Genomic DNA, 25,197 nt, shown 5'->3' with positions numbered 1-25,197 from the left:
GGTGCCTGAGCCTGGGGGTCCCCAGGTTCAGGGGGAGGATCGCTGGGAAGGTGCTTTAGCTTGAAGAGCCTGCAAGTGCTGCACACGTGTATATTGTTGTCTTTGACTTGGCAGTGGAGGAAGCCGAGGCCCTAAGGTGTCTCAACATGTGGTACTGGGACAGCTGCCATCAGAGACACATGAGGGCACAGCTGGGCACCTGTTTAAACAAGGCTTCTGGGGCCATGCTTCAGACCTACAAAACCAGGCTCTGGGAATGGGGTCCAAGAACCTGCCTTTTGCCCTCTGGGGTTGGGGCGAGCCCCGGGAAGTGTTAGGCCCATGGTTCACGGGGTGATGCCACCATTTCAAGGCCAAGGGGGAAGGCTCAGTAGGCCCTGAGCTCTCTGTCAGGACAGGCAGTCGGGGTGAGGGATGGATGGGGCAAGTGTGGACAAGGTGAGGGACCAGAGAGGGGGTGGGGGCAGGGACGTAGGTGAGGGGCAGAGGGTCCTCCAGGCCGAGGTGAGGGAAGGAGGCTGAGGAGGAGCTGGGGAGTGCTCCCAGCCAGCGGGAGGGAGTCAACAGGCACTTCCGAAGGGAGTGCTGGGAGTGTGCACTGGCGTGGGCTTCCCTGGACCAGCAAAGGCGCAGGTGGCTTGTGCTGCCCTTGTCACCAGAAGCATCTGCCAGGAGGGTGACTGCTCTGCTAACACCAGGCCGACAATGACTGACCCATCCTACGAGCTGGACTAGGTTCCATGTGCTCCACATATCTAATCTCCACAGCGGCCCTGAACCATTTTTAGCCCCACTTTACAGATGGGGAAACTGAGGCACAAGGAAAGCAAGTCACCTGCCCAGAGCTGAGATGTGAACCCAGCTTGTCCATCCGCTTAACCATCACACGCCACAGCTAAGGGGACGTAGGCTGTCCCCGAGTGTGACCACGCACCATCCAGGCGGGGAGACAAGAGCCCTGCTCACCCATCTGGCCATTCCTTTTGTGCTTTCTTCATCCACGTTGCCAGGCCACTGCTCTCGGCCAGGTGCAAGGCAGAGGCGGGAGGAGCACACGGCCAGAGTGAGAGGCAGATGGCCCCGTGATTTTGCAGCCCGGGGCGTGCTGAATGCTGCGTTGGAGTCCAGTGGTCAACGGGCTGCGTGCCTCAGGCCAGAGGGAGCCCAGGAGAGAGGAGAGGGAATGGTGGTCAGTCAGTGTCCAGGAATGGCAAAATCGAGCAGGAAGGGTAGGAATGGTCTGGAAGGATGATAAGAATAATTTCAGCAGAGCAGAGGGAAGAGTTGGCATTAACCTTAGGTGCTGGTCGTCAGGCTGATCCATGTCCCAGGACTTAATTTGGGTCCTGAGGTGCCTGGGCAGGGAGTCACAGGAACCAGGTGGTTGGATTCTGTTTCTTAGTCCAGCTGTGCGCCTGTGGCCTGGCTGGGAAGCGGGCAGTACCAGGAAGATAAGATCTCCTATCTCTCTCACACACACGTCTAGGGTGAAATCCAGGCTCTGAGTCTCTTTCTCACTAGCTGAGACGTGACCAAACCAGAGTTCTAGACCCAAACTTGGAGGAGACCCGGACCTTGGAGTCATTTGCTGTCTCTCTGAGTCTCACGTTGTTGATTTGTAAAGGAGTTGGGAAGGGTGAGCGCTGAGGAGTTTACATCCTAGGAGTTTATGTAATTACAGAATTTCATTACAGACTCAAAGATAAACCGCAGCGCTTGCTGTAGTTGAGAATCCTCCACCCCCACCCCCCGCTTTATTACTTTCCAACTCCTCCCCGGGCCTCGGGTTCCACCACTGGGGAGTCATCTTTGATGTTAAGGCATTTTGTCCTTTGTTTAAATCAAGCTAGATGTCCCTGACCCCAGAGCTAGCGCACGTCAGGATGAGGAGGCCAGGCTGGGTGGGAGTCGGCCCGCCGCGGTGCGAACGGCTGCATGTACAAGTGGCACCTTCCACGTAGCCCCTGCTGCCCACTCTTCAGAGCCGCCTAGTGTATCAGTTCATCCCGTGCCCACGGCAGTGGGCTGGGAGGTTTATCAGATGGTTTCCAAAGTAACAGCTGGCTGGGAGTGGATCTGGTCCGGATCTGGTCCGGTGGAGGGGCTGCTGGGGGCGGGCAGAGGGGTGGAGTGCCTGCGGGTCAGGGAAGGCTAGCTGGGGGTGGCTGCCTTTGGGGAGAGGCCCCTGGATGTGGAGACCATGGGGGAGGGAGGAAGTTCTCCAGGAGCCGTCTGGGAATCCCCTCTCGGGGGGGGGGGGGGCACTGCTGCGACTGGAGCTGGGGTGACCTGTGAACACGATCTGGGGCCCCCCAGGCATCAGAGGACACCATGTGTTGGCCCCAGGCTGCTGCTGCGGCGTCTGTCTGTCAGCTGGTCTTTGGCTCCCACCTCACGGTGGGGTCATGGGCAGTGGGGTTCACCATGGGGTCAAGTTGCCCGACAGCCTGTCACTGCTGAAGGCCACCGTGACGTGACTCGGGCTGAGGCCTCCTCCTAGACCTGGCTGGCTCTACCCCTGCTTGCTGTAGGGCAGGGCTGCTCCCTGCCCCTCCTGGACCTCTGTTTCCCTGTCATCCAGGAGAAGGGGGGACATGATCCCGAGGGCCCTGTCCGGCTCTGACCTTTGGAGTTGGCTGCTAGGAAGCAACACCAGCCAGTGTGGATTGTTTCTCTTCTCTGGGAAAAGCGGTTCAAGGGGCACAGGGACCTGAGTGGGGGCATTGTAGGAGCGGAGGGGGAGGCGCCGAGACCCCCTGGGACATCTGGGAGGGAGGTGGGACAAGGCTGAGCGGGTTGGGAAGTGAGCCAAGACTTTAGGGCAGTAGAGGTGGGGAGTCAGGAGCGGCCACACGGCAGGAAGGGCTCCGGCAGCCCCTCCGGGGCAGGGAAGGGGAGCCTGAGCCGGCACAGGGTGTCTCAATGAGCAGGTCTCCCGGTGGGCCCCTGGGCGCAGTCCCACGGGGACCTCGGGGAGACTGTGCGGGGCAGAGCTGTCCCCTGCGGGCAGTGAGGCAGCTGGGTAGTTATCTCCCAGCCCCCGCCCTTCTTTGGTTCAGCGCTGCCCCTGGGAGCACGAAGGCTCTGGCACTTGCAGTCCGCCTGCCAGAGAAAGCCCCCTGGAGAGAAGCGCCTGCAGGAGGAAACCGCGGTGTGTGCTGGAACTGGGAGGGCTGGGGGGACGGGCGGGGCAGCTGCAGCCTTCAGGGCTGCTACAACGACAGCCTCCATTGCACAGCTGGAGGCTCAGAGAGGTCAAATCACTCCCCAGCCTAAAACCGAGTTTCCGCCTGGCTGAGTTGCTCCCTGATGGTATCAAGGCACTGTGGAATAAGGAATCCCAGATGTGTAGGATGTAGGCTGCCGGCTCGCCCCAAGCCTCCACTTCCACATCTGTGAGCTGGGACAATGCCCGCCCAATACCGACCTCGCAGGGCAGCGTGAGAATTGGGGGCTAATAACTGCACTTTAGCGCTGCCTGAGCCACCACTGGGGTTCATGAGCGGAGCTGTTATTGCACGGAGGCAGGGCGGGAGGGGCTTAGCACCTGTTCCGAGACCCTTGTGTCCTCAGGTGTTGTGCCCATCACCTTGCTGCAGTGCCTGCCGGAGTGTCAGGGCTGTGTGTCAGATCTGGCCTTGAGCACGGAAGGACCCTGTTCAAATGGGTCTGCTCACACCTGGGAGGTATAATTCATTAATCCGTCAGCACAGATGAGACCATCGAATAAACTGGCTGTGAGTAGAGTCTTGAGAGAATGGGAGACTGGATGGATAAGTTTTGATTGCTTGCTCCTATTTTATTATTATTATTATTATTATTTTTTTTTTTTTTTGAGACAGAGTCTCACTCTGTGGCCCAGGCTAGAGTGAGTGCCGTGGCGTCAGCCTAGCTCACAGCAACCTCAAACACCTGAGCTCAAGGGATCCTCCTGTCTCAGCCTCCCGAGTAGTTGGGACTACAGGCATGCACCACCATGCCCGGCTAATTTTTTCTATATATATTTTTAGCTGTCCATATAATTTTTTTCTATTTTTAGTAGAGATGGGGTCTCGCTCTTGCTCAGGCTGGTCTCGAACTCCTGAGCTCAGACGATCCGCCCACCTCGGCCTCCCAGAGTGCTAGGATTACAGGCGTGAGCCACCGCGCCCGGCCACTATTATTATTATTTTTTGAGAGACAGAGAAGTGGTCAAAGGAGAGTTTCTAGAAAGGGCTAAGACATTAAGCAGTTTAGGATTTGGCCCGAGAGTGAGCGGCTGTGGGATCCAGGGCGCCAGGGTACCCACTCTCGGAGTGACAATGGTGTGGTGGGTGGTTTAGGGAGCCCGCACACTTAGGGAGATGGGGCTGAAGACCCTCCCCGCGCCCAGTGCCTGGCTGTTAATGGAGTTTACTGGAAGTTTGGGGAAGGAGCCGCCTTCTCTTCCTGTTTTGCCTGAGGGCAGGCCAGAAGCAGCCTCCAGTCTCAATACGGGCCCAGATCCCCTGAGGTCACTTCTCGCTAACCCCTCTTCTCTCCCCCTCTTTCAGGAACCTCCTGGATAAAGACATGTTTTCCAAGTCTGACCCACGTAAGTCCTGGCCCGAGAATAAACACAGTAACAATGACACCAACAACATTATGATTAATTACAGTAGCAAACACTTGCTGAGCGCTAACTATGCACCAGACTCTCTGTTCCAAGAGTGTCGAGCCTGTTTCATGTTCACCAGTAGTGTCTGGAGAAAGAGGACTGGGGTGTGACCCTTCCCAGCTCCCACACTTGTGAAGCCTCAACACAACAGAGCGGGCTGGGAGGGGTTGAGGTGTCTGGGGCCAGACGGTCTCAGTCCCAGGGAAACCCGTACATTTAAGAGCTCCCATTGGCTGTGGTCTGGTGGGACGAGCACTGATTTTGGAGTCCAAGGTTTAAGCCCTGAGTCGTGCCACCCAAGCGTATGACCTTGGACAGGTCTTTGGTCTCCTCTGAGCCTCAGTTTCCCCATCAGTAAAGTGGGGCTGATGCTGATAATAGGCCTGAGACTGCTTTGGGCTTTAAAGGAACAGTGAGGGTTTCCCATGCTGTCCCTGTCACATCTCTGCCACCCTATCTCCATACTGCTTCACATTTCAGACCCTTGCTGTGGCCTAGAAGTGAATGGCCCCCACCCTCCTCCCAAAGGGTGTCCCTTCCAGACACACCTATGTTCTAGGCTCCCTTCTCCAAGCCTACCACTCTGAATTGGTGCATCTAGAACCCCTGGGGGCCAGGCTTGGGGGCCAGACTCATAGACCCACTCACCAAGACCCCAGCCACCTCAGGAGACACCCTCCACCCCCACCCAGACTCAACAGTGCCGCCCAGGCTGGAGTCTCTGAGGCGCCTGCCCATCCAGGACCCTCCCATCTGGGACCTCCACCTTCCTCTTGGCCTGGGGTGTTAACCCACTTTTCTCCTCTCCCCGCAGTGTGCGTCATGTATACTCAAGGCATGGAGAACAAGCAGTGGCGGGAGGTAGGTACAGCCCCTTCCCCACGCCAGAAACACCAGCCTGTCCCTGATTCTCTGTCTGCCTGTCTGTGTGTCTGTCCGTCTCTGACTCTGGAGCGATCCCCCTGTCATGTTTCTAACTGCAGCATCTTAGCCCCCCTGAAGGCTACCAAGATGTGCAAAGGGTGGAGTATCGTCTCTGCTGTTACAGGGAAGGACTGGAAGGGGAAGAGGTGGTTCCTGCCCTCAGGGAGCCCCAGTCTGAGAGCCCCAGTCTGAGGGGGGACACAGCCTTGTCCTTGGGGACCCCATTCTGAGGGGAGACATGGTCCTATCCTGGGGAGCCCCAGTCTGACAGGAGACACGGCCGTGTCCTCAGGGAGTCCAGTCTCAGGAGGAGAGAGGGACCCCAGGCCTGTTGAGACCTCCTTGTCTGGTGGCCAGGGGCATGGGTATAGCTTCCAGCACCATGTCTGGTCTGGAATCCTTCCTTCCCATGATTTCTGACTGATGCGAGCATGGCTTCAGCTAGGCGATCTCCCTGCTCAGAAACCTGCGATGACTCCCTCTGCTTTGAATTAAGACCCAGCTCCTTAGCCTGGCTTCCAAGACCCACCACATCCCAGCATGGCCCACTTTCCAGCCTTGTCTCATTCCCGTGGCCCCCACTCCCACTGCATGTGCCTTTTGTCCCCTGTGGGAGGGAGCGTGAGGAAGGGCAGACTCGAAGGGCCCGCTCCCAAGAAGCCGTTTGCAGGTGAACGGGCCTCCCGGACCTCCAGTCTGTTCCCCACCCTGCAGCCGGGGGAGCCTGTTGAAACCCAAGTCAAGTTCTGTCCCTCCTCTGCCCAGAGCCCTCCAGGAGCTCCCATCCTGCAAAACCACAGTCCCTCAGATGACCCCCAGGCCCCACATAATGTGACCTCCCACTGCTCGGCCCACCCAGCTCTCTGCTATAGCCTCAGGGCTTTTGCACTGGCTGTTCCTTCTCACATGTCGTCCCCATGGCTCCTCCAACTGTCCTCAGACCTTGACGCAGATGTCAGCCTGTGGAGGCCTCCCCGCCACCCAGTCTAACATTCCAACCCCTCCGACCCTTTCACTCCCCTTCCCTGCTTTTTATTGTCTCCGTGTCACTGTTCACCACCCACCGTGCTCTGGTTTATTTATTCATCTTGTTGTCACCTGTCACTCCCCGAGGGCCGGGATTGTCATTGGCTTTTTTTATTGCTATATTCTGAGCACCTAGAACAGTGCCCAGCACACAGTAGGTGCTTAATAAATGGTTGTTAAGGAATAAAAGGATTAGGAAAGGGAGCTGGGCCTGCAGAGGCTGGCAAGGGCATGGTGGCCGTTGTTGTGTCTGCTCCTCCTGCCTCCCTCTCCTGCCTCCCTCGCCCAGCTCCCCGGGAGGGTTTTCCGGTGCAGTGAGGAAAGCGGGGAGCTGGCTCGGGTTGAGGGGTCCTGGTAGCCCCTGGCTCCTGTTTGAACAACAAAAGCTGTCTCTCCTTTCTCGGGGAGAAGAGGTTCTGGCTGAGCAAGGAGAAAGCTGAAGTCTGGGGGGAAGATTGTTATTCCCTTCCGTGGTGGGGACGTGGGGTGAGCCCGCTGGGCCTCGGAGCTGAAGTGCTGTCCGTGGCCTTCAGAGCTGCCCGAGCTGCCGAGAGATTGAACGTGGGCCTGGCGATCAGAAAAGGTACAATAGTGGGACCAGAAGGGGTTTTCCGGAGGCTGTGGCCCTGTTGGCCTTGGCAGCGCCACCCCATGCCCATCTCCACCCACCCTGGGAGGGAGCTGTGGCATCTCCAAGAGAGGGACACCCCAGTGGCTGGGAGGGCAGAGGCAGCTGTCAAGAGCGGAAGGACATAGGCCTGTCCCCAGGGTCCAGGGAAAGGGGAAGGAAGGGACACAGTGCACAAAATGACCAATGCCGGAAGCCGGCTGGCGGGGAGGCCCTCCCAGGTGACTCAGACTTCGTTAAGGAACCTCCCTGCCTGGTGGGTGGACGGGCTGGGACACCTCCGCCCTGCTCCACCCCCACCACCCCTGACTTGGTGGGACCGAGAAGCTGAAGGGGGTGAATTTCATCTATAAAATGTGAGAATATTTCCACAGGGGCTGGGCGAAAGTTTACTTCTTCACCCTCTCCAAGACTCTAAAACAATTAACGCATAAAGCAGATTGCTAGGGGAACGTTTAGCCTACTTAAGCGAACTAATTACTTTTGAGGCCTTTTGGCTGCGCTTCACAGAAACCAGGAATGTGCTGATGTCTCAGTGATTCATTAAGGGAAGTCTGGAAGGGCCTCTTCAGAGGGGCACTGCTCCGCGAGCCGCTGATTACATTCTGTAACTGACACTCGTCTCCGTTTGGTTCAGGGCCCCCGATTGTCCGAGTCACATCTTGTTGCGGAATGCACCAGCAGGGCGGAGCGGAGGGACGGTGGTGGGCTTGGTGTGGGTACACCTGTGCATGGCTCCTGGCTCCAGCCCTCTCTGGAGCTGGGGCCTAGAGCAAGCTACGCGACCTCTCTGCACCTGTGTCCACACCTGGCGTCTGGGCTCAGTCCTACCTTATAGGCCTGCGGGTGCACATAATGATGGAGGTGAAGTGCCCGGAGCACCGGGTGCTCAGTGGACATCACTCTTTGTAAGGCGTCATCCGAAGTGTTCTGGGGGCCTTGCCGGTCACTCCCCTACATCAGTCAGTATTTGCAACTGTGAGCATTTATGAAGTGCCGGGCAATGTATCAGCGGCTGGGGAAAAAAAGGAGATGGGTCAGAGGAACAGAGCTTCCCCGAAAGTGTGAGTCGGAACTAGGGGATCTGCAGCCTGGAAGGGACGATGCGTGTGTGTGAACAGCCCTCACAGGAAGTGGTGAGGAGGGAAGTGAGGCTGGAATAAAATGGGAGTTTAAGAAAGGGAGAGTTACAGCCAGAAGGCCACATTCAGCTAAAGCGTTTTGACAGGTCATTTGGATTTTTTGAAGTGGAATTTGAATCTAAACACAAGGCATCTGCCTAAGGGGTGCGTGGTGGGGCAGAGGAGAACATGGGTCTGTGGGTCAGAAGGAACTTTAGGCATCATCTGGCTCGACCTCTTCATTCTACGGAGAGGGGCAGGACCGGCCTCAGGTTATGGGATCAGGGCGCTAGACCCCAGTGCGGTAGGGGTGTCCGCTGGGAGGAGCTGAGTCAAACCGGGTTTCAGTGGAGCTTGGAGACATAGCGCAAGGGCCCAGTAGCAAAATGGTGGCATAAGCAAAGGCACAGAGGGAGGCTGGGGGAGCAGACCAGCCTGGGTCCTGCGTTGCTGAGGGATGTAATAAAGGGGTGAGTGGAATTTAAGGAAACCAGTGAGGGATGTTGAATCATGGAGGGTAATAGCGGGAAGCCATTAGTACTCCAGGCCTGGGTACGGGACGAGGGGGTTTCTGGAATCTCAAGGGGGCTTCCAGATAAAAGCAGGGGCCCCAGTGAAGGGACACAGCCAACCCAGGCAACTTAACTCTCTTCCCACCCTCGGATCTCCTGCTGATGCCTCCCACTGGTGGAACCTCACCAGGAGACCTGTGGCCGGGGGACCGTTGATGTAATCCACTTGGGTCAGCCTCCCTGGGCACAGAGCAATGTATGTGCACAAGGCTGGGGGTGGAACCAGAGGGGCAAATGGAGACCGTCCAGCCCGAACAGCAAGCAGATGAGCATGGCTAGCTTTTAGAGTGTGAGGCTGGCAAGGTACAGGAAGAGCCGGCAGAAGGGAGTTCGTGGATGTCAGGCTGACAGCTGTAGTCACAGGCCAGAATGTCAGAGCATGAGGGTTCCTAGAGATCAAGGAGATGGACCCCGTTTACGAGACCTGATCAGGACCCATGTCCAGCCTCTAGGGGTGAAGGTGGCAGAGCTCAGCCACATGGCCGCCCCTAGGGCATGGGCTTCAAGCTATTTCTGGAGAGGGGAAGATGCACTTAAACACACGGGGGACGGGAGGGGGCCCACTTCCTTGCCTGATTCTGTGTGACCCACAGAGGACAATACCAGGAATGGAGAATTGAAAGAAAAATCCCAGCTACTTGGAAGGCTGAGGCAGGAAGATCTCTTGAGGCCAGGGGTTTGAGACCAGCCTGGGCAACATAGTGAGACCCTGTCTCTAAGAAAAGAAAGAAAGATAGATAGATCCAGATCAGTCTCTGTGGAGCTACCCCGGGCAGGGAAGACCGCCCTTGCGAATAAATAGGAACCAGTTCCCACCACTCCACCTGCTAGTTCGTTGCCTTCGGGAGCCAATCGCCTCTCCGTTACCAGAATCTTGGCCGAGAGATAACAATGCTGTGATCAGGGGGTCAAGTGCAGGCACAGCAGTTTCTCCAGGCGGGGCCAGACGTGGGTTTGCACGAGGCTGCAGATGAGCTTATCCCGGAAGGATGAAAGCTGCTCTCGTGGCCCTGGCTGCTGGGTTTCAGCTGGTTTTAACCGTTTAGGTCAATTTTATGCCTTCTGAGAAAGCTCCATCTTCCCAGCACCTAAATCTGTCACCGCATTTTATGAAAATTGACTCAAGATGTAATTTTAGCCTGGAAAATCGTGCACTATTTGCATCAATGCCTGCCGAGGCCTTCTGCGTGTCCTGGGGAAGGCAGGAGGGCCTGGGGGGGAGAGTCCCAGAAATGCCTGCGCTGGGAAGAAGGGCATATAGGGAGCCCCGCCTGGTTCCCCATGTGACAAATGGGGGCAGTGATCCCTGCCCCTCCCTCGCCAGGTGGCCGTCCTGGCTGAGGGATCCTCGGAAGGGAAGAGATGGGAATCACAGAATCTCGGGGTGTCTGCGGATTGCCCCACACCACCTGCAGCACATGTGGCCCCAGCACCACGCCCACATGTCCCTGCCAGAGTGCTCAGTCTATTTTTGAGCAACCTCAGCCTGTTTAACATTTTTACACCATCTGGGAGTGATGGTTCATCTCTGAGTATTCGGAATGATCTTCTTTGGGGCAACTCGATATGTGTCTCTGCATTACCTGGCTTCAACGAGCCCGTGCTGGGCGCTGTCTCAGTCTGTTCAGGCTGCTATAACAAAAACGCCATGGACTGGGTAAAATAAAATGATAAGCTACAGAAATTTAGTTCACACAGTTCTGGAGGCTGGGAAGTCTAATATCTAGGAGCCAGCAGGTTCTGTGTCTGGCGAGGGCCCATTCCCACAGCCTGTCTAGCGAAGTCGCCATCCTGCTTGCTGGTGGGAGGGAGAGATGAGCTCCCTCGGTCCTCTTTTATAAGGACACTCATCCATTCATGAGGGCTCTGCTCCCATGACCTAATCACCCCCATCACACTGGGGATTAAGGTTTCAACATATGGATTTTGGAGGGGCACAGACACTCAGACCTAGCGGGCACCTACTGTGTGCCAGGGGATGAATGCTGGGCCTGTGAAGGACCAAACACCGTCTAGAACCACAGGGGCTCACTGTCAACTCAGGGAGCTAATAATAACAACAATAATAACGATAATGGCACACAATAAACGCTTATAATGCGCCAGGCACTGTGCAAGCATTTGATGCATCCTCACAGCAACCCTGTGAAGAAGGTATTATTACTATTGGCCCATGTCACAGAGGAGGAAACTGAGACTTTTTAAATCATTGTTTCCTGTCCCTTTCCGAGCACACCCCCAACATGTGTCTGTCTGTCAATGTTCTTCCCAAAGGGTGTGTCCTGCACCATCTGCTTCTCCAGCCCAGAGCCCCACGGCTGGCGCCCTGCCCTAGCTGCCCCTGCTGGCCGCGCCTCCCGTGTCTGTCTCGGGATTCCACCTCTGCCAGCGCTGTCTGGAATTCCACTGGCCTTTGGTGGGTGTTTTTTACTTAATTCCTACTGAGTTTGGGGACTTGTGTGTCTTCCTCCATGAGTTGCTGTCCAAACAGGATTCCCCCAACTCAGACCTGGCAATGAGTTTTTGAAGCTAAAGTCGTGATTTTACATTTATTCTCATTATGTGTCATCTGTTGGATTTAGTCTGTTGTTACGGTTTATGAAGATCATGTTGAACTACAATTGTGCATTCAGCATCTTGATTCTGCCTCTTGGTCCTGCGTCAGCTGCAGTTGTCATCCACACAGGTGACAAGGGGTGGAAGGGGATGGAGTGCTGTGGTCCTTCACTAGAGACCGTTTCCCAGGTTGGCATCAGTTTCTCAGTTGACCTTTGGGGTGGGCTGTTCACCCACCCATGTTCTATGTAACTTTATAGTTACCATCCCTCCCACATTTCCCCATCTGGTCCCCAAGGACATCATGAATAACCGTCAAAGACCCTGTCAGATGAGGCCCTGTACTTCATGTCCAAAACCTTGGAATGGATTCCCAGCTCTGATATTTTACTAACCGTGTGAACTGGGTGAGATATTTATCTTCTCTGAGTCTCAGCTTACTAATCTGTAAAATGGGGTCAGGAGACCTTCTTGGGAGGACTAATTAAGGTAATCTTGTGAAAATGCCTGGAAATATCACCTGCAATCTGCCATTGCCCAGCTTAGACACCTGGTGCTCCATCACAGTGGGAATGGCCATCCTTGGAGACCTTGTGAACTAAACCAATGCTGGTGACACTGGAGTTGAGTCCTGAGTGGTACCATGTATCGGTCTGGGAGGAGGGTGTTCCAGGTAGAGGGAACAGCAAGTGCAAAGGCCTTGACATGGAGCTTGCTGCATTTAAGGGACCAAAAAGGAGGCCAGTGTAGTCTGAGTGCTGTGAACGATGAAGACGATGTACAATGCGGTCCCAGAAGTCGGCAGGGGCAGATCCCGCAGGGCTTTGCGGGCCACGTAAACAGTTTGGATATGATCTAAGTGTGATGGGGAGCTATCTGAGGGTTTTGAGCAGGGGAGTGATGCAGCCTGGGCTGCAGAAAGAGCTCTGTGTGCAGAGTGGGCTGCAGGGGAAAGGGCAGAAGCAGGAAGGCAACTTGCAATCTTGTGGGGGTCTTGGATCGAGATCGTGGTGGGCAAGGACAGTGGGGATCCTGTTTGTCCAACACCAGGCGTTTAAATCTGAAATGAAATGATCCTCTGCCCACCAGGCTGTGAGCCCAGTTTGGGATCCCTGATGACAAACATGGGACCTGGCCCCAGTCATGCTACATAGACCTTCATTGATAGCAGGGGGCACGCCTCTCTAAGAGGGGGCTCCAAGACAGGCTTGGGGTTGGCTTTTGAGACTCTCTGCTTTTTGTACAGAGGAGTCTGCCTCTGTAGAGAGGTCCCTCCTGAGCTTTGGATCCCCTGGGAAGCCTTTAGTGGCCTTTGCTCTCATCATGCACCTGAATTTTCGGGGCTCTGACTCCCTGTCACCAGGAGCAGGCAGTCCGGGACCAAGGCTCTGCTTTGGGGACCAGATGGGTCCATGGGCACCTACTCACAGTCTCAGGGGCAGGGCTTTAAAGCCTGCTTTGTCACAGTGAGATGCCGTCACAGATGTCCCTTCAAATCCTGACTTTGCCACTTCCCTTAACCTCTCTGAGCCTTGGTTTTTCTCATCATTAAATGGGATCTCGATGCCTGCTCATTGGACTGTGCTGGGGACCAAATGACAGCATCACTTAACACAATGCCTGCCTGGGCTCAGTACTTGTAAATATTACTGTGCAGCGCCATCAGACAAGCTGTGAAGAGGCTGTCCCCTTTCCTGTCCCTCCTTCAATGACAGGGTGACTGGCATGCCTGCTGCCCTGCAAGTCTCCACATCGGCAGCGCCCCACTGTCCCCTCGGCCCTCTCCGTACCCAGACGGGGAAGCAGAGGCACAGAGCCCAGCTGGGCAGCGGCAGAGCTGGGATGGGAGTGTGGTTTTCTGAGTCCAGATCCCTGGTCCCCTCATCTGCCCAGGAAATATCAACTGCCATCTGCCATCGCGCAGCTTAGGCGCCCGGGTGCTCCGTCACAGTGGGAGCGAGATGCAGCACTGATTTTCAAAGTGCACTTTTCTGTCCCCAGGATTTGATGGTAGCTCAGGGACCAACTGTGAATATGCGCGTGGCCCCCGCCTCCCCTTCCTCCTTCAAGCAGAGACGTTCGTTATTTCTATGGAATACATTAGACACGAGCCCAAGGTTTCATTTGAAGAAAGGAGTTTGCTTTTCTAGTAAACACCATGGTCCTAGGCCAGGTCCCTTGGTGGCCGATGGATCTATTTACCCTTTGGTGTTAGAGTCCGGGTGCACTTGACGGTTGTGGCTGAGCTGTTGAGGGGATGAGCTCCAAAGTCAAGTCCAAACATGGGCCTGCCACCTGCCCAGCTGGGGGTCTTGGGCAAGTGCTTGGGCTCGCATGCCTGCTGTGAGGATTAAATGAGCTAATTCATGGAAAGTGCCTGGCGTGCAGAAAAGGCTATTGTAAGAAGGCCTAAGTGAGAAACCAGTGCTTTACCTGGAGGAAGGAACCACTGACTGTCGTTTCAGACATTGTGATGTCGTTTGGTAGGAGCTATAGATATTTTGGGGTGAGCTGGAAGACAGGTGGTCCCAGGGCCCTCGATGATGATGACAATGATGCTTGGCTGCCCTGAGGGTGGGGCTTGCTCAGGCTTCTACCCACCTCCTACAGCCAGACCCAGGGCTGGGGGCTTGGGGTGGGGGAAATAGGGTGGTAGAAGGTGTTTTGCTGGCAGCTTGGCAGCCAGGCTTGTTGGCAAAAGAGCCATTCCCTCAGGATCTGGGATGATTTAACAGATTATCTGGAACAATGGCTAATTAGGAACTAAGCTTTTTGGCAGGGAGTCTTTATAGGCTTGGTAAAGTTTCATAGCCCACTGCTGGCTTCTGAGGCTAGATAGGGAGCTTCTAGGCTGAGAACCAGGGAGGCCTTTAGAGCGTGGGGTCTCCTCACTCAGGCCCCCCATCTCCACCTTGCCCTTCCTCACCTAGAGGCCTCAACGAAACAGGAAACGGTCTGGGAGGTCACCAGGCCAAAGAAACACAAGGTGCAGACATCATGGCTCACGCTGAGTGACTTTAGGCAAGCCCCTTTGCTGTCTCTGGGCCTGGTTTCCCTCACTGTACAAAGAGGGGGTAACCCCAGAACTCTGGACTCCTCCAGTGAGAGAACCTGAGAGAACTTTCCAGACCTGAGACGGTGGCAGGGCTGGCAAAGCCAGATCCTTCGTGCCCCCACTCCTGTGCCAGATGTTGGGCCATTCTTCTCCCCAGCGGCTGGGAGCCCACCCGGCTCCTGTTCCCAGGCCAACCTTGGGAAGCGCATTCCCTTTCTCGGTTTCTGTTTGAGTCACGTAGGTTTCTGGCCTCTAATTTTAATCCTGGTGAACGTGATTCATGAGGGGCCAGGGATGGGCTCTGCAGCAAGGCTTTTAGAATCTCCAATTAAGGAGCCATGAATAATATGTGAAAATTCTGGGGGGAGCTATGGCTGGGAAGGGTGAGCAGGTTGCGAGGTAGAGGGCACTGTGTCAGCTCCAGCCTCCTGTCCCCGCGGCACAGCCACCGGAGCTTTGCAGCTGGGGGATGTCTCCGAAGCTCCATCCAGCTGTAATTTGTAAAAAGGCAAGAGCTGCCTAAATCAAGGGCCCTTAAGATTGTGAAGGCTTGCAGAGAGCCACCCACTCGTTATCGAGGCAGGTGGCCCGCGAGCGCTGCAGGGGCTGTGCCTTCGCCACTCCTGGGCCCTTGCCCTCCCTTGCCCACGGCTGGGCGCCTCTGGGAGGGCCCCACTGGCTTCCCGGAGCTCCGTCCCTTCATCTGTAAAATGGGGACGATGATAATATCTCCACAGGGTCACTGGGGGGTTAAAGGAGATCATGGATGTGTGGAAGTGTTTTGAAGATGAGAAGTCACGATACAAAGTGGAAGGAGGAGGAGAATTTGATAAAAGAAAGAAACTGCACGAGGGGCGGCACCAGGCTTCTGGGTGACTCGGGCACTGCGCAGGGCTGGGAGCCCCCTGCCCTGGGCTCCTGTCACGCCCGTTTCCTAACCGGCTGTGTGACTCTGGTCTGAACATACCAGCCCCACCCTTCCCTGCCTTTGTTTTCTCACTGGTTAATTGAGAGGATTTGGTTCCTTCCAGCTCTGAAATCAGGTCCCATGCATCAACTTGAGTTTTTCTTTTTTGGTTTTGGATTTTTGTTTTTGTTTTCTTTTATTTGAGAGATAAGGTCTCACACTGTCACCCAGGCTGGCATGCAGTGGTGTGATCACAGCTCACTGTAACCTGGAACTCCTGGGCTCAGGTGATCCACCTGCCTCAGCCTCCCATGTAGCTGGGACTACGGGTATGAGCTGCTGCACCCAGCTCTATGTCAACTTCTTAATCAACAGTTTTTAATGGAAATCACAGGAAGGCCCAGGACTGGGGCGTGTGTGTGTGTATGTGTGTATAGGGGCTGGAGGTGGGGATTGGGGGCAGGTAGAGGTATAGGTCAGGGACACTCACCTGTATGACCTGACCTATGGAACCACCCAGACCCACAGGAAGAGTTAGCCAGGTAGCAGGGACAGTAAGCACTGAAGCAGTTCAGAGTTGGGCTAGGGGCTAGGGAGCTACAGGAGTGAAGGCAGTTCCAGCCTCACTCACAGTATTAACCTCTTATTGGTTAGTGACTATATCAACTCCTTATTGATTTGGAACCAGCCTGCCTGGCTTCAAATCCTGCTCCTACCACCTGTGTGGTAGGGCAAGTGTGACCTTGGGCAAGTCCCTTAATCTCTTTGAGCCTTATCTTAGTTTACTTATCTGTAAAATGGGAGAATAATAATAGTACTGCACCCTAAGTACTATTCAAGTACTCGATGATACTGCCTCATCAAGATTAAACTAATTAATGTATGGAGAACGCTTAGTGCCTGGCACACAGTAGGGCTACCGGAGCATGACTATCAGTACTAAAGACCAACTCCACAGCGGACGCTCTGCATAGCGCTTCTTGCACATTCCCTTCCACCCTTCCCCTGGAGGAAGGAATGATTTACTGTTCTAGCAATGGGGAGTACATCCTCCCAGGGGTTGTCTCGAGCACAGGGGACTTCTTTGATGGAGGACAGACGCCTTCTCAGGCATGGAAGGCGAGCAGGAAAGAGTAGGAGCTGAGCAGGACATGTCCCGGTTAGGACCGGGAGCATCTTAGAGATAAGGCTGAGTTCAGAGATTTGGGAGATACATACTTCCTGGGTGGCTGGGCCAGAGTGAGGGATTTAGAAAGAACCAGAGTGTAGGATCACTAATTTACAGAGCACATTTTGTGTCCCAGGTGGTCTTCTAAGTATATTGTGTAAATTAAATCATTTAAGCCTCCAGTAGCCCTGGACTGTGTGGACAAATTGTCATTCTCGTTTCACAGAAGAGGAAACTGAAGCACAGAGAGGTAAAGGAACTTGCCCAAGGTCACACAGCCCATGAGTATCGAGTCAAAATTTAAAGCCAGGAAGCCTGGCCCCAGACTCTGTGCGATTAACTACTTCACTTTACTATTTTACGTGTGAAACCCTAAGATCTGCCTTCAAAGCTAGAATCAGTGGTTCTTAAAGCTTTTTGAAGACATGCTTCTCTTTGAGTGAGTAATAAAAACCCTGGCTCCCCTCCCCAGAAAATGCAGACATGTACAGACAGACATTTGCATTCAATTTCAGGGGGTCCCAATCCCACTTAAAGCTCAGGTTAGGAGCCTCAGGCCCTGACTCTGATTTAGCAATTGTCCTTCCCTACGGCACCTGTGTGGCTGGATGGCCACTTTCTACAATGTGGAGGAGGTTAGGGAGAGTTCCTGGCCCCTGAGAGTCACCACGGAGGCCCTTAGGTGGGACAGCAGTGCTGAGACCCTGCATCCCAGAGGGCTGTCACAGGACATTGGTCTCTTGGCTGCATGAGCGGGAGTCACGCACTTGGTTGGTGGCGTGAATGTTACACAGTGGAATCTGAGCAGAATAGGGTGGAGGCGGGGCTGTTCTTGATTTATGTTCAATTGAGTTGGACATTGTATGTGTGTGAACGTGTTTGTGAGAGAGAAAGTATATCAGTCAGGGTCCCAGCAGGAAAGAGAACGCTACTCAGAGGGTTTAACTGGAGGGATTTTAATGAAGGGATTTCCTCCAGAGGTATAGTGAGGTTGGGGAAATCCACAAGGGGTAGTGCAGCACCGGGGGACTAGCAACAGCAGGGAGCTGTTGCCACCTGGGCTCGCGGCCGCTGGGAGCAGGCAGTGCTGCTGTCCGTGAGTGGGAGGTGGGGGCCTGCCTGGAGCTGTGGTCCTGGAGGGAAGCGGCCCTTTCCGGAAGCGTTGTTGCTGAGGCTGGGCAGGAGTGGGAGGTCCCCAACCTCTCTCTCCCATCTCCCATCTGCCAGTGCCTCTACTGGCCACATGGGCAAGGAAACCAGAGCGCTGCTGTTCAAAGGGAAACGATGTGCTGTAAGACAGGGGTTGGAGCTGGGGGTGGGGGTGGGGGTGGGGGGCAGCAGCAGGGACTCACCAGCCTCCAAATCAGTCCAGGCCTAATTGCCAGCCCCGTGACCCCCACAGGCCGGGAGGCCCGTGTCTTGACTGAGGCCGCCTAGTAGGATATGGGGCAGGAAGCCCTTGCCTGTCTGACCTGGGCTCTCCACCAAGGGTGCCCACCTGCCCCCGTAAATCCCAACCCCTGTGAGTAACAGAGCCCCCGGGAGTCACCTAATTTAGTCCTCAAAGAAGTTTCAAGTCTGCCTCCCCTTTGAGGGTCTCACTGGAATTGATGACATGTAATTAATGCTGCTTAATTGATATTCTTGGGGCTTAGTCACAGAGGTTTTAGGAGGCCTGGGGAACATCTTTTGTGGCATATAAGGAACATTTTCCTCTGGCTTTTGTTGCCAGAGATAAGAAGAGAGCACTTCAGAGGGTAAATACTCTAATTTCCTGGCTTCCATCTCATTTGTACTTTCTCTTTCCTCCTACCCCCGTAGGAAGCTGTGCCAGCCCCTGGGGTCAGGGAGGTCCCCTGTCACCTCCCTGATCACTCGGCCTCCTTCCCAGTTTTCACACCCCAGCCTGCCCTGGCCTCACTTGCCCACCTTCTCTAGCAGTTCTCTAGGGCTCTCTGCGTCACATTCCACCTGCAGGTTTCTGAGCTTTCCTCGGCCTTTGTTAGTCGGAATTCCTGTGCTTATCTGTGCTTGGTGGCCTGTGTTCCAGACTGTGAGCAATGTGAGGACTCCCCTTGCCTGCGTCCTCAGCACTCGGAGTGTGGACATCAGGGTTCGGAATGGACCGGAAGCGTGGACAGGCACACCGGGGCGCTGGCAGCGTGAACAGTGTTGGCTGGGCTCCGGATTATGGGTGGTGAGGGGTTAACCTACCCTCCCCTTCCTCCCCGGGCAGGATTTGCCGCGCAGCAGTTAGATTGCGAGCCTTCGTGTGGTTCCCAGTGCTTGGGTGCTAATATCGCATCTCCCCAAGTCCCTTCTGGCTTGAAAAGTCTGTAAGTCTGTGTAGAATGAAATACAGCAGCCAAATTGATTATTTTTAAAACATCAGTTGAGCTGCATTCCTGCCATCGTTAATAAGCGTGTAAATTGGGCCTGACAGGGACCTGGTGGCTTCTCAGATTTTAAAATCCAAGTTTTAGCATTTTTTTTTCCCCTTTGTTATTAGTCCAAGTAATGAAGGCTATAAAACATCTTTAGTGAGTCCCAGGGTTGTGGATTGCCCGCTTGTTTGTGATATGCGCATGTTAATTACCTCTGAGTCCTGGTAATCCATCACTGCCCGCCTGGCTGCCTTGCCCCCTCTCCTGCTCTGGGAGCCGCTGGAGCCCCCCGCCCTGTCCTGTTTCCAGGGGAACTCCATTTTCTTCTCAGACGGAGATCAATCTCTAGGGAATTCCCCTCTACTCAAGCTTCAAGTGCCATTTTGAAAGCAGCCTTGTCATTTTCCCTAATGGGTGTTCTCCTTGGCGTCTACACCGGGAGTGGCTGCACAACAGCACGCTTCTCCTCCTGGGCTGGGTTATTGCGGATCCTGCCAGGGGGGTTTCCGCGTTAGAGGAGGAGGGCAGTGTACGGGGGAGGAGGTAGGCCCCTTCCCCCAGGGAGGATTCTCTCAAATCTGGGTGCTTTCCTGGAATATTCTGTAGAAAAGCTATTAGGAGACATTTTTCTTTTGTCTGAAGACAGGAAGTATTAAGAATTAAAGTGGAGGAAGAGAAGGCAGGAACCCTTTTGGAACAAGGGCTATACATCATAAGATTGCTGTCAAATTCAGGGGGCGGGACGGGAGCCCAGCCTTACTCAATTTGCCTTGTGCATAGTGGGCCTTCCACAAATGCTTGTGGAGTAAGCCTCATCTTTATTTGATTTTCATAGTGCTTGATGATTCCTTGCAGTTAGATGAAGTAAAAATATAACGGGCTTTGGAGTTCTACCCACCTGAGTTTAGATCCGGGCTCTGCCTAGCTGTGTGACCTTGGACAAGTCACTTAACCTCTCTGATTCTCAGTTTCCTCACTTGCACAATAAGCAGTAACTCACAGGATTTTGGTAGAGTCTAATGAGATAACTTAATGATCCATTTGATCGACTGAGCATTCAGTAGGGGCTCAGTAAATGTTAGTTTTCTTTCTTCCTCCTTCTGTATTCCCATTCATTTGTGGTTCTCAACTCCATCTGCACATTAGAATCACCTAGGGAACTTTAAAAAAGCACAGTTGTTTGGGCCCTACCCACTGAGATTTGGATTTAATTGGTCTGTGGTGGGGCTGGAGTGTGGCTATTTTTAAAAAGCACCTGTTAAAGTATATATATTTTTTAAAGGTAAAATCATAACTCCCATACAAATATAAAATGAATACATGACAAAGATTTAACTTGTTAATTGAGGAAATCAGGAAGATGTTACAATCAACCCAAATAATTCACACAACGCACACATATAGGCAATCAGGAATGCTGGAATGAAGTTACAAATAGATGCGAAATTGGTCAATAGCCACAGAGTAATAAGCAATTGTATTCCATTGCACAAAATTCTTTTGTGTCTCTATGTGTTAATATGAATCTCATTTGCATCACTCTGTGCTGTATAAAATTTACAGAGTTGTGAAGTAGCCCAAAGGTAGTAAAAGGTTCGGACGCCTATGGAATCAGATACCTGGACGGTATGTTAAACAGGACACCCTGTAATCTGCCTGTTTGTCCATTTCTATGTCTTTCACACTTCCCCAGGGATTCTAACATGCAGTCAGGGTGAGGCCCTGCCGTAGACCTTGGCATGTAGCCCTTTTATCACTGTTACCACACTGTATCAGCAGTGCCCGACATTTTGACGTGGAAGACAGTTTTTCCACAGGAGGCGGTGGAGGGACAGGAGGGAGCCACGCAGCCCGGTTCCCAGCAGGCCACAGACTGGTACTGGGCTGCGGCCCGGGGGTTGGGGACCACAGCACTATAGTGTAGTTATTTGCTTATGAGTCTTCCCACCTGTGATGGAGAATTCTTGAAGTACAGTGTATATTCTTTTATTTTTATAGCTCAGTACCAATCGCACTGCCCCGGCCTACAATAAGTGCTTAAAAACTGCTAACTTAATAATTGAATTGAATTGAATGATGACTTTTGAATGATGACAAGTAGTATTATTCCCCGTCTTCCGATGGAAAACTGGCTCTGAAAGGCTCTGATCAAATCACACAGTGAACTTGTGATGAAATTGGGACTTAAAACCATTCATCCATTTCCTCACTCGGCCTCAATTCGTTCACCAATCCATGAGTACCTACTGTATACCAATCACCGGTAGCAGTGAGCAGAAGCAGCAGGCGGTCCTTGCCCTCCTAATCTTAGGCATGGCACACCACGGCTTAGAGAGCATGAGCCCGTGTCTGGCTTGTGCCTTGAAGTCGGTGATTATTAGCCGCGTGACCTTGGACAAATTAAATTTTTCTGTGCTTCCATTTTCTCATCTGTTAAATGGGAAAGCCTAACACAAAAGCATTGCATAGTAGTACGGCACGCAGTGTTTAAAACCATTCCTTGTGCATTGTATGTGCTCAATAAACGTTAGCTGTTACCATCCGCGACTGTGAGCCTGTGACTGTTAAACACTGTGTCAGGTCCTGGGCTGCAAAGATGCGGAGACCTTGGGCTCTCCTGCTGCTTGGGAAGCTCACAGTCGAGAGGGGTAGAAAGAGACCCAGTGGGTCAGTGTCAGGTGACGTGGTAAGTGCAGCCTTAGAGATGCAGGGGATGATGGGTACACGGGGAGGGGTGAGGAGCCCGAGAGCAGGTCTTCCAGGGCTCTGAGGCCTCAAGCGTTAGGAATTGTCCCATATGGGGGACCCACTAGGAGGCTGTCACGGTGGTTGAGGTGAGAAAGTGATGAGGCCCGACCGAGGCCACAGCAGAGGAGGTGCGGATAGGTGAGGCGTTTGGCAGATGGGATTGACTGGAACAAGAGGTTAATTTGACGAGAGGTGAGGGACGAGAAGACTCCAGGTCTAGTGCTCCTTGGATGACCCCATGCTGCCTGAGTGGGAGGTTCCCTTTGCAAGTTCTAACTTACTTCAGGATAGAAAGGGACCCAGGGTGATGCCCACCACATGTGGGAGGGGCCCGCGTGCTGGCATTTTCCTGGACTGCAGGGCCCCTTCAAGGAAGGCTGATACTCAGGACTAATTGTTTATTTTGGCAATTACTTCCCAAATCAAAAAAAAAAAAAAAAAGCATGCTAATGTATTAAGAGAGATTAACGATCTATTTAAAATGTTTTGTCTAGCACCCGCCCGTCTTACTCATTTTGAGACTCTGGGGACATTATAATGAACAGGGCCCCTGCCTTCATGGAGCATACAGTGCAGTGGGGTTTGCTTTTTTGTTTTTAAATTATGGTTTAAAAAAAAAACCCACATAACATAAAATTTACCATTGTAACCATTTTTAAGTGCACTGGTCAGTAGAGTTATAAATATATTTGCTTTGTTGTAAAACAGGTCTCTAGAACTTTTTCATCTTGCAAAACTGACACTCTGTACTCATTAAACAACTCCCCTTTTCACCTCCAGCTGTCCCCTGGTAGCCGCCATTCTACTCTCTGCTTCTGTGAATTTTGCTACTTTAGATACTTCGTGCAAGTGGACTCAGATGTTATCTGTTCTGTTGTGACTGGCTTATTTCACACAGCACAATGTCCTCGAGGTTCATCCATGTTGTAGCGTGTGTCAGGATTTCCTTCCTTTTTAAGGCTGAATAATATTCTGTTGTAGGTGCATTGTTTTGTACTTTACCTTTTAGCTTCATATCCCTGTTTTGAAACAAAATCTTGCCAAAAATGTCTGTATATTGAACAGATACAAAAGAGAACTGTTTTGATGGAATTGTTGGCCTGGAGTTATACCCACTCCACCCGCCTCCATGGCATGGGAAGCCTCCAGGGAACTCGGAGCCCAGAGGACCACGGTCTGATTCAGCGGTGCTCAAAGTGGGGTCCCTGGACCAGCAGCAGCAGCATCACCTGGGGACTCTTATTTATTTATTTATTTATTTTTATTTTTTGAGACAGAGTCTCACTCAGTCACCCCGGGTAGAGTGCAGTGATGTCATCATAGCTCACTGCATTCTCAAACTCCTGGGCTCAAGCGATCCTCCTGACTCAGCCTCCCGAGTAGCTGGGACTACAGGCATGCGCCGCCACCACAGTCAGCCAATTTTTCTATTTTTAGAAGAGACAGGGTCTCGCTCTTGCTCAGGCTGGTCTCGAACTCCTGAGCTCAAATGATCCTCCTGCCTCGGCCTCCCAGAGTGCTAGGATTACAGGCGTGAGCCACCGTGCCCAGCCAACCTGGGGACTTTTAAAATGCAGATTCTCAGGCCCCACTCTGGACCTGCTGAAGCAGAACCTCTGGGGGTGAGGCCTACAATCTGTGTTTTAACAAGTCTTCCAGATGATGCTGATGCCCAAAGATGAGGAGTGACTTGCCTAAAGTAATTTGAGCAGTTTAACGGGATTCAGTTATTTAGTACCTATTGTGAATAAAATTCTAGAGTATCTGTTGCAAGGGAAACCAAGAAGATTAAGTCTCTGCATTAGTTAGCCACTGCTTAGTAACAAATTAGCCTTGAGCCTTTAAACAGCAGAGTCAGGAATCCGGGTGCAGCTTTGCTGGGTCCTCTGGCTCGGGGTCTCTCACAGGCCTCAGTGAAGGTGTTAGCCAGGGTTCAAGTGGGCACGATTTGCTTTCAAGCTCACTCAGTGGTTGTTGGCAGGATTCCATTTCTTGTGGGCGGGCAGGCTGACAGCCGCTCTTCCTCCCTGGCTGTTGGCCTGAGGCCTCCCTCGTTTCTTTGCCAACCTCTCCACGAGGCAGGTCATGACATGGTGGCTGGCTTCGCCAACGTGGGCAAGCAAGACAGGGCAAGAGAGGGCGCCCGAGATGGCAGTCATAGTTGTTTATAACATGATCTTGGAAGTGACAGCCTATGACCTGTGCAATGTTCCGTTCACCAGAAGTGTGTCCCTAGGTCCAGCCCACATTCAAGAGGAGGTGCTTACACAAGGGGATGAATCGAAAAGGTGGGTGAAAGGATGGCACTGCTGATGAACTAGTTACAGAGAAAAAAGGAGAAAAATATCACAGCACAAAACTGCCCCTTTGTTTGCTTAACCACCTGAGGCTTAACTTGTTGTCTTTAAGAGTTTGTTTTCACAGCCTTGAAGGGTACTGAACTGTGACCCGCCCTTACAGTTATCACTTTACAACAATAACTACCTTTTTTACCCCTTATAACCCCAATAAAAGGCCCAAACCCTTCACTCTCGGGAGCGACACCTTTTCTTCCTGTCTTTCATGCCGTGCCCTCTCCTCTCTTAAAAAGTAAAATAAACTTCTTTCTTTAAAACCTATCTTAATCTTTATGTCAAAAATTCTCTCTCAGCCCACTCTACGCATTCCCACCCTGACAGTGGGGATCTTTTAGGAGGTTGTCACCAGCAGTCCCTGCCTCTGCTCTTGCCATGCCCTTGTGGGACATCAGACAAGCACACACCTAATTTTGGAATCAGAGAAGAACAGTGGTCATAGTGGTGAGCACCAGTTCAGTGGAGGTTCAGAGAAATAAGACTATTGGAGGAATCAGGAAGGTTTCCTGGAAGAGGTGGCATTTATCATGGGCCTTGAAGGAACGGAGGACATGCCAGTGGTGGAGAAGGGCTTAGCATAGGCAGAGGCAGTGAGGCAGGAAAGTGAGGGCCCGCTCAGGCGTCAAGACCAGCAGCTCGAGTGGAGCGAGTGGAGTGTAGATAAAGGGAGGATAAAGCTGACACGGGCTGGACCACGCCGTGCATGGATTCCATTGTTACATGGAGGAGCTCCAGCCTCCATTGGGGGGCAGGGCTCAGGACCCAGAAAGGCAGGGCTTCCACCTGCCGGAGCCAGGCCGCAGGGCTCTGAGCCCAGTGCCCTCCCATCCCCCCCCCAGCCTGGGCCACACCCCATCTTCTCTTGCAGTTTGGGCGCACAGAAGTCATCGACAACACACTCAATCCTGACTTTGTGCGCAAGTTCATTGTGGATTATTTCTTCGAGGAGAAGCAGAACCTCCGCTTTGACCTGTAAGTGGAAGCTGGAGCTGGGGGAGGAGCCGTGCTGGGAGGTGGGGCTGTGGGCCCTGTGCTTGAGGCGGGAGTTTCCCCTACTAGGGAAGGTGGAAGGAGCTGAGATACAGTTAGCCTGGGATAAAAGTGACAACTAGCTGAAG

General features: G+C 53.2%; 1 protein-coding gene across 2 annotated transcripts in view; it reads left to right on the top strand.

The window, feature by feature from the left end:
• The window catches only part of CPNE5 (copine 5), an 85,829-nt gene that overhangs the window by 10,029 nt on the left and 50,603 nt on the right, over positions 1 to 25,197 (top strand). For both annotated transcript variants that reach the window (XM_069487917.1, XM_069487916.1), the window contains exons 2-4: positions 4,533 to 4,573; positions 5,451 to 5,497; positions 24,948 to 25,051. In XM_069487917.1, the coding sequence (XP_069344018.1) occupies positions 4,533 to 4,573; positions 5,451 to 5,497; positions 24,948 to 25,051 (192 nt within the window). The remainder of the gene's footprint in view (positions 1 to 4,532; positions 4,574 to 5,450; positions 5,498 to 24,947; positions 25,052 to 25,197) is intronic.

The sequence above is a fragment of the Eulemur rufifrons genome, chromosome 15 (genome assembly GCF_041146395.1).
Source record: "Eulemur rufifrons isolate Redbay chromosome 15, OSU_ERuf_1, whole genome shotgun sequence".
Lineage (NCBI taxonomy): Eukaryota > Metazoa > Chordata > Mammalia > Primates > Lemuridae > Eulemur > Eulemur rufifrons.
Note: the sequence above shows the minus strand (reverse complement) of the source record. Positions and strands in the feature narration are given on the sequence as shown.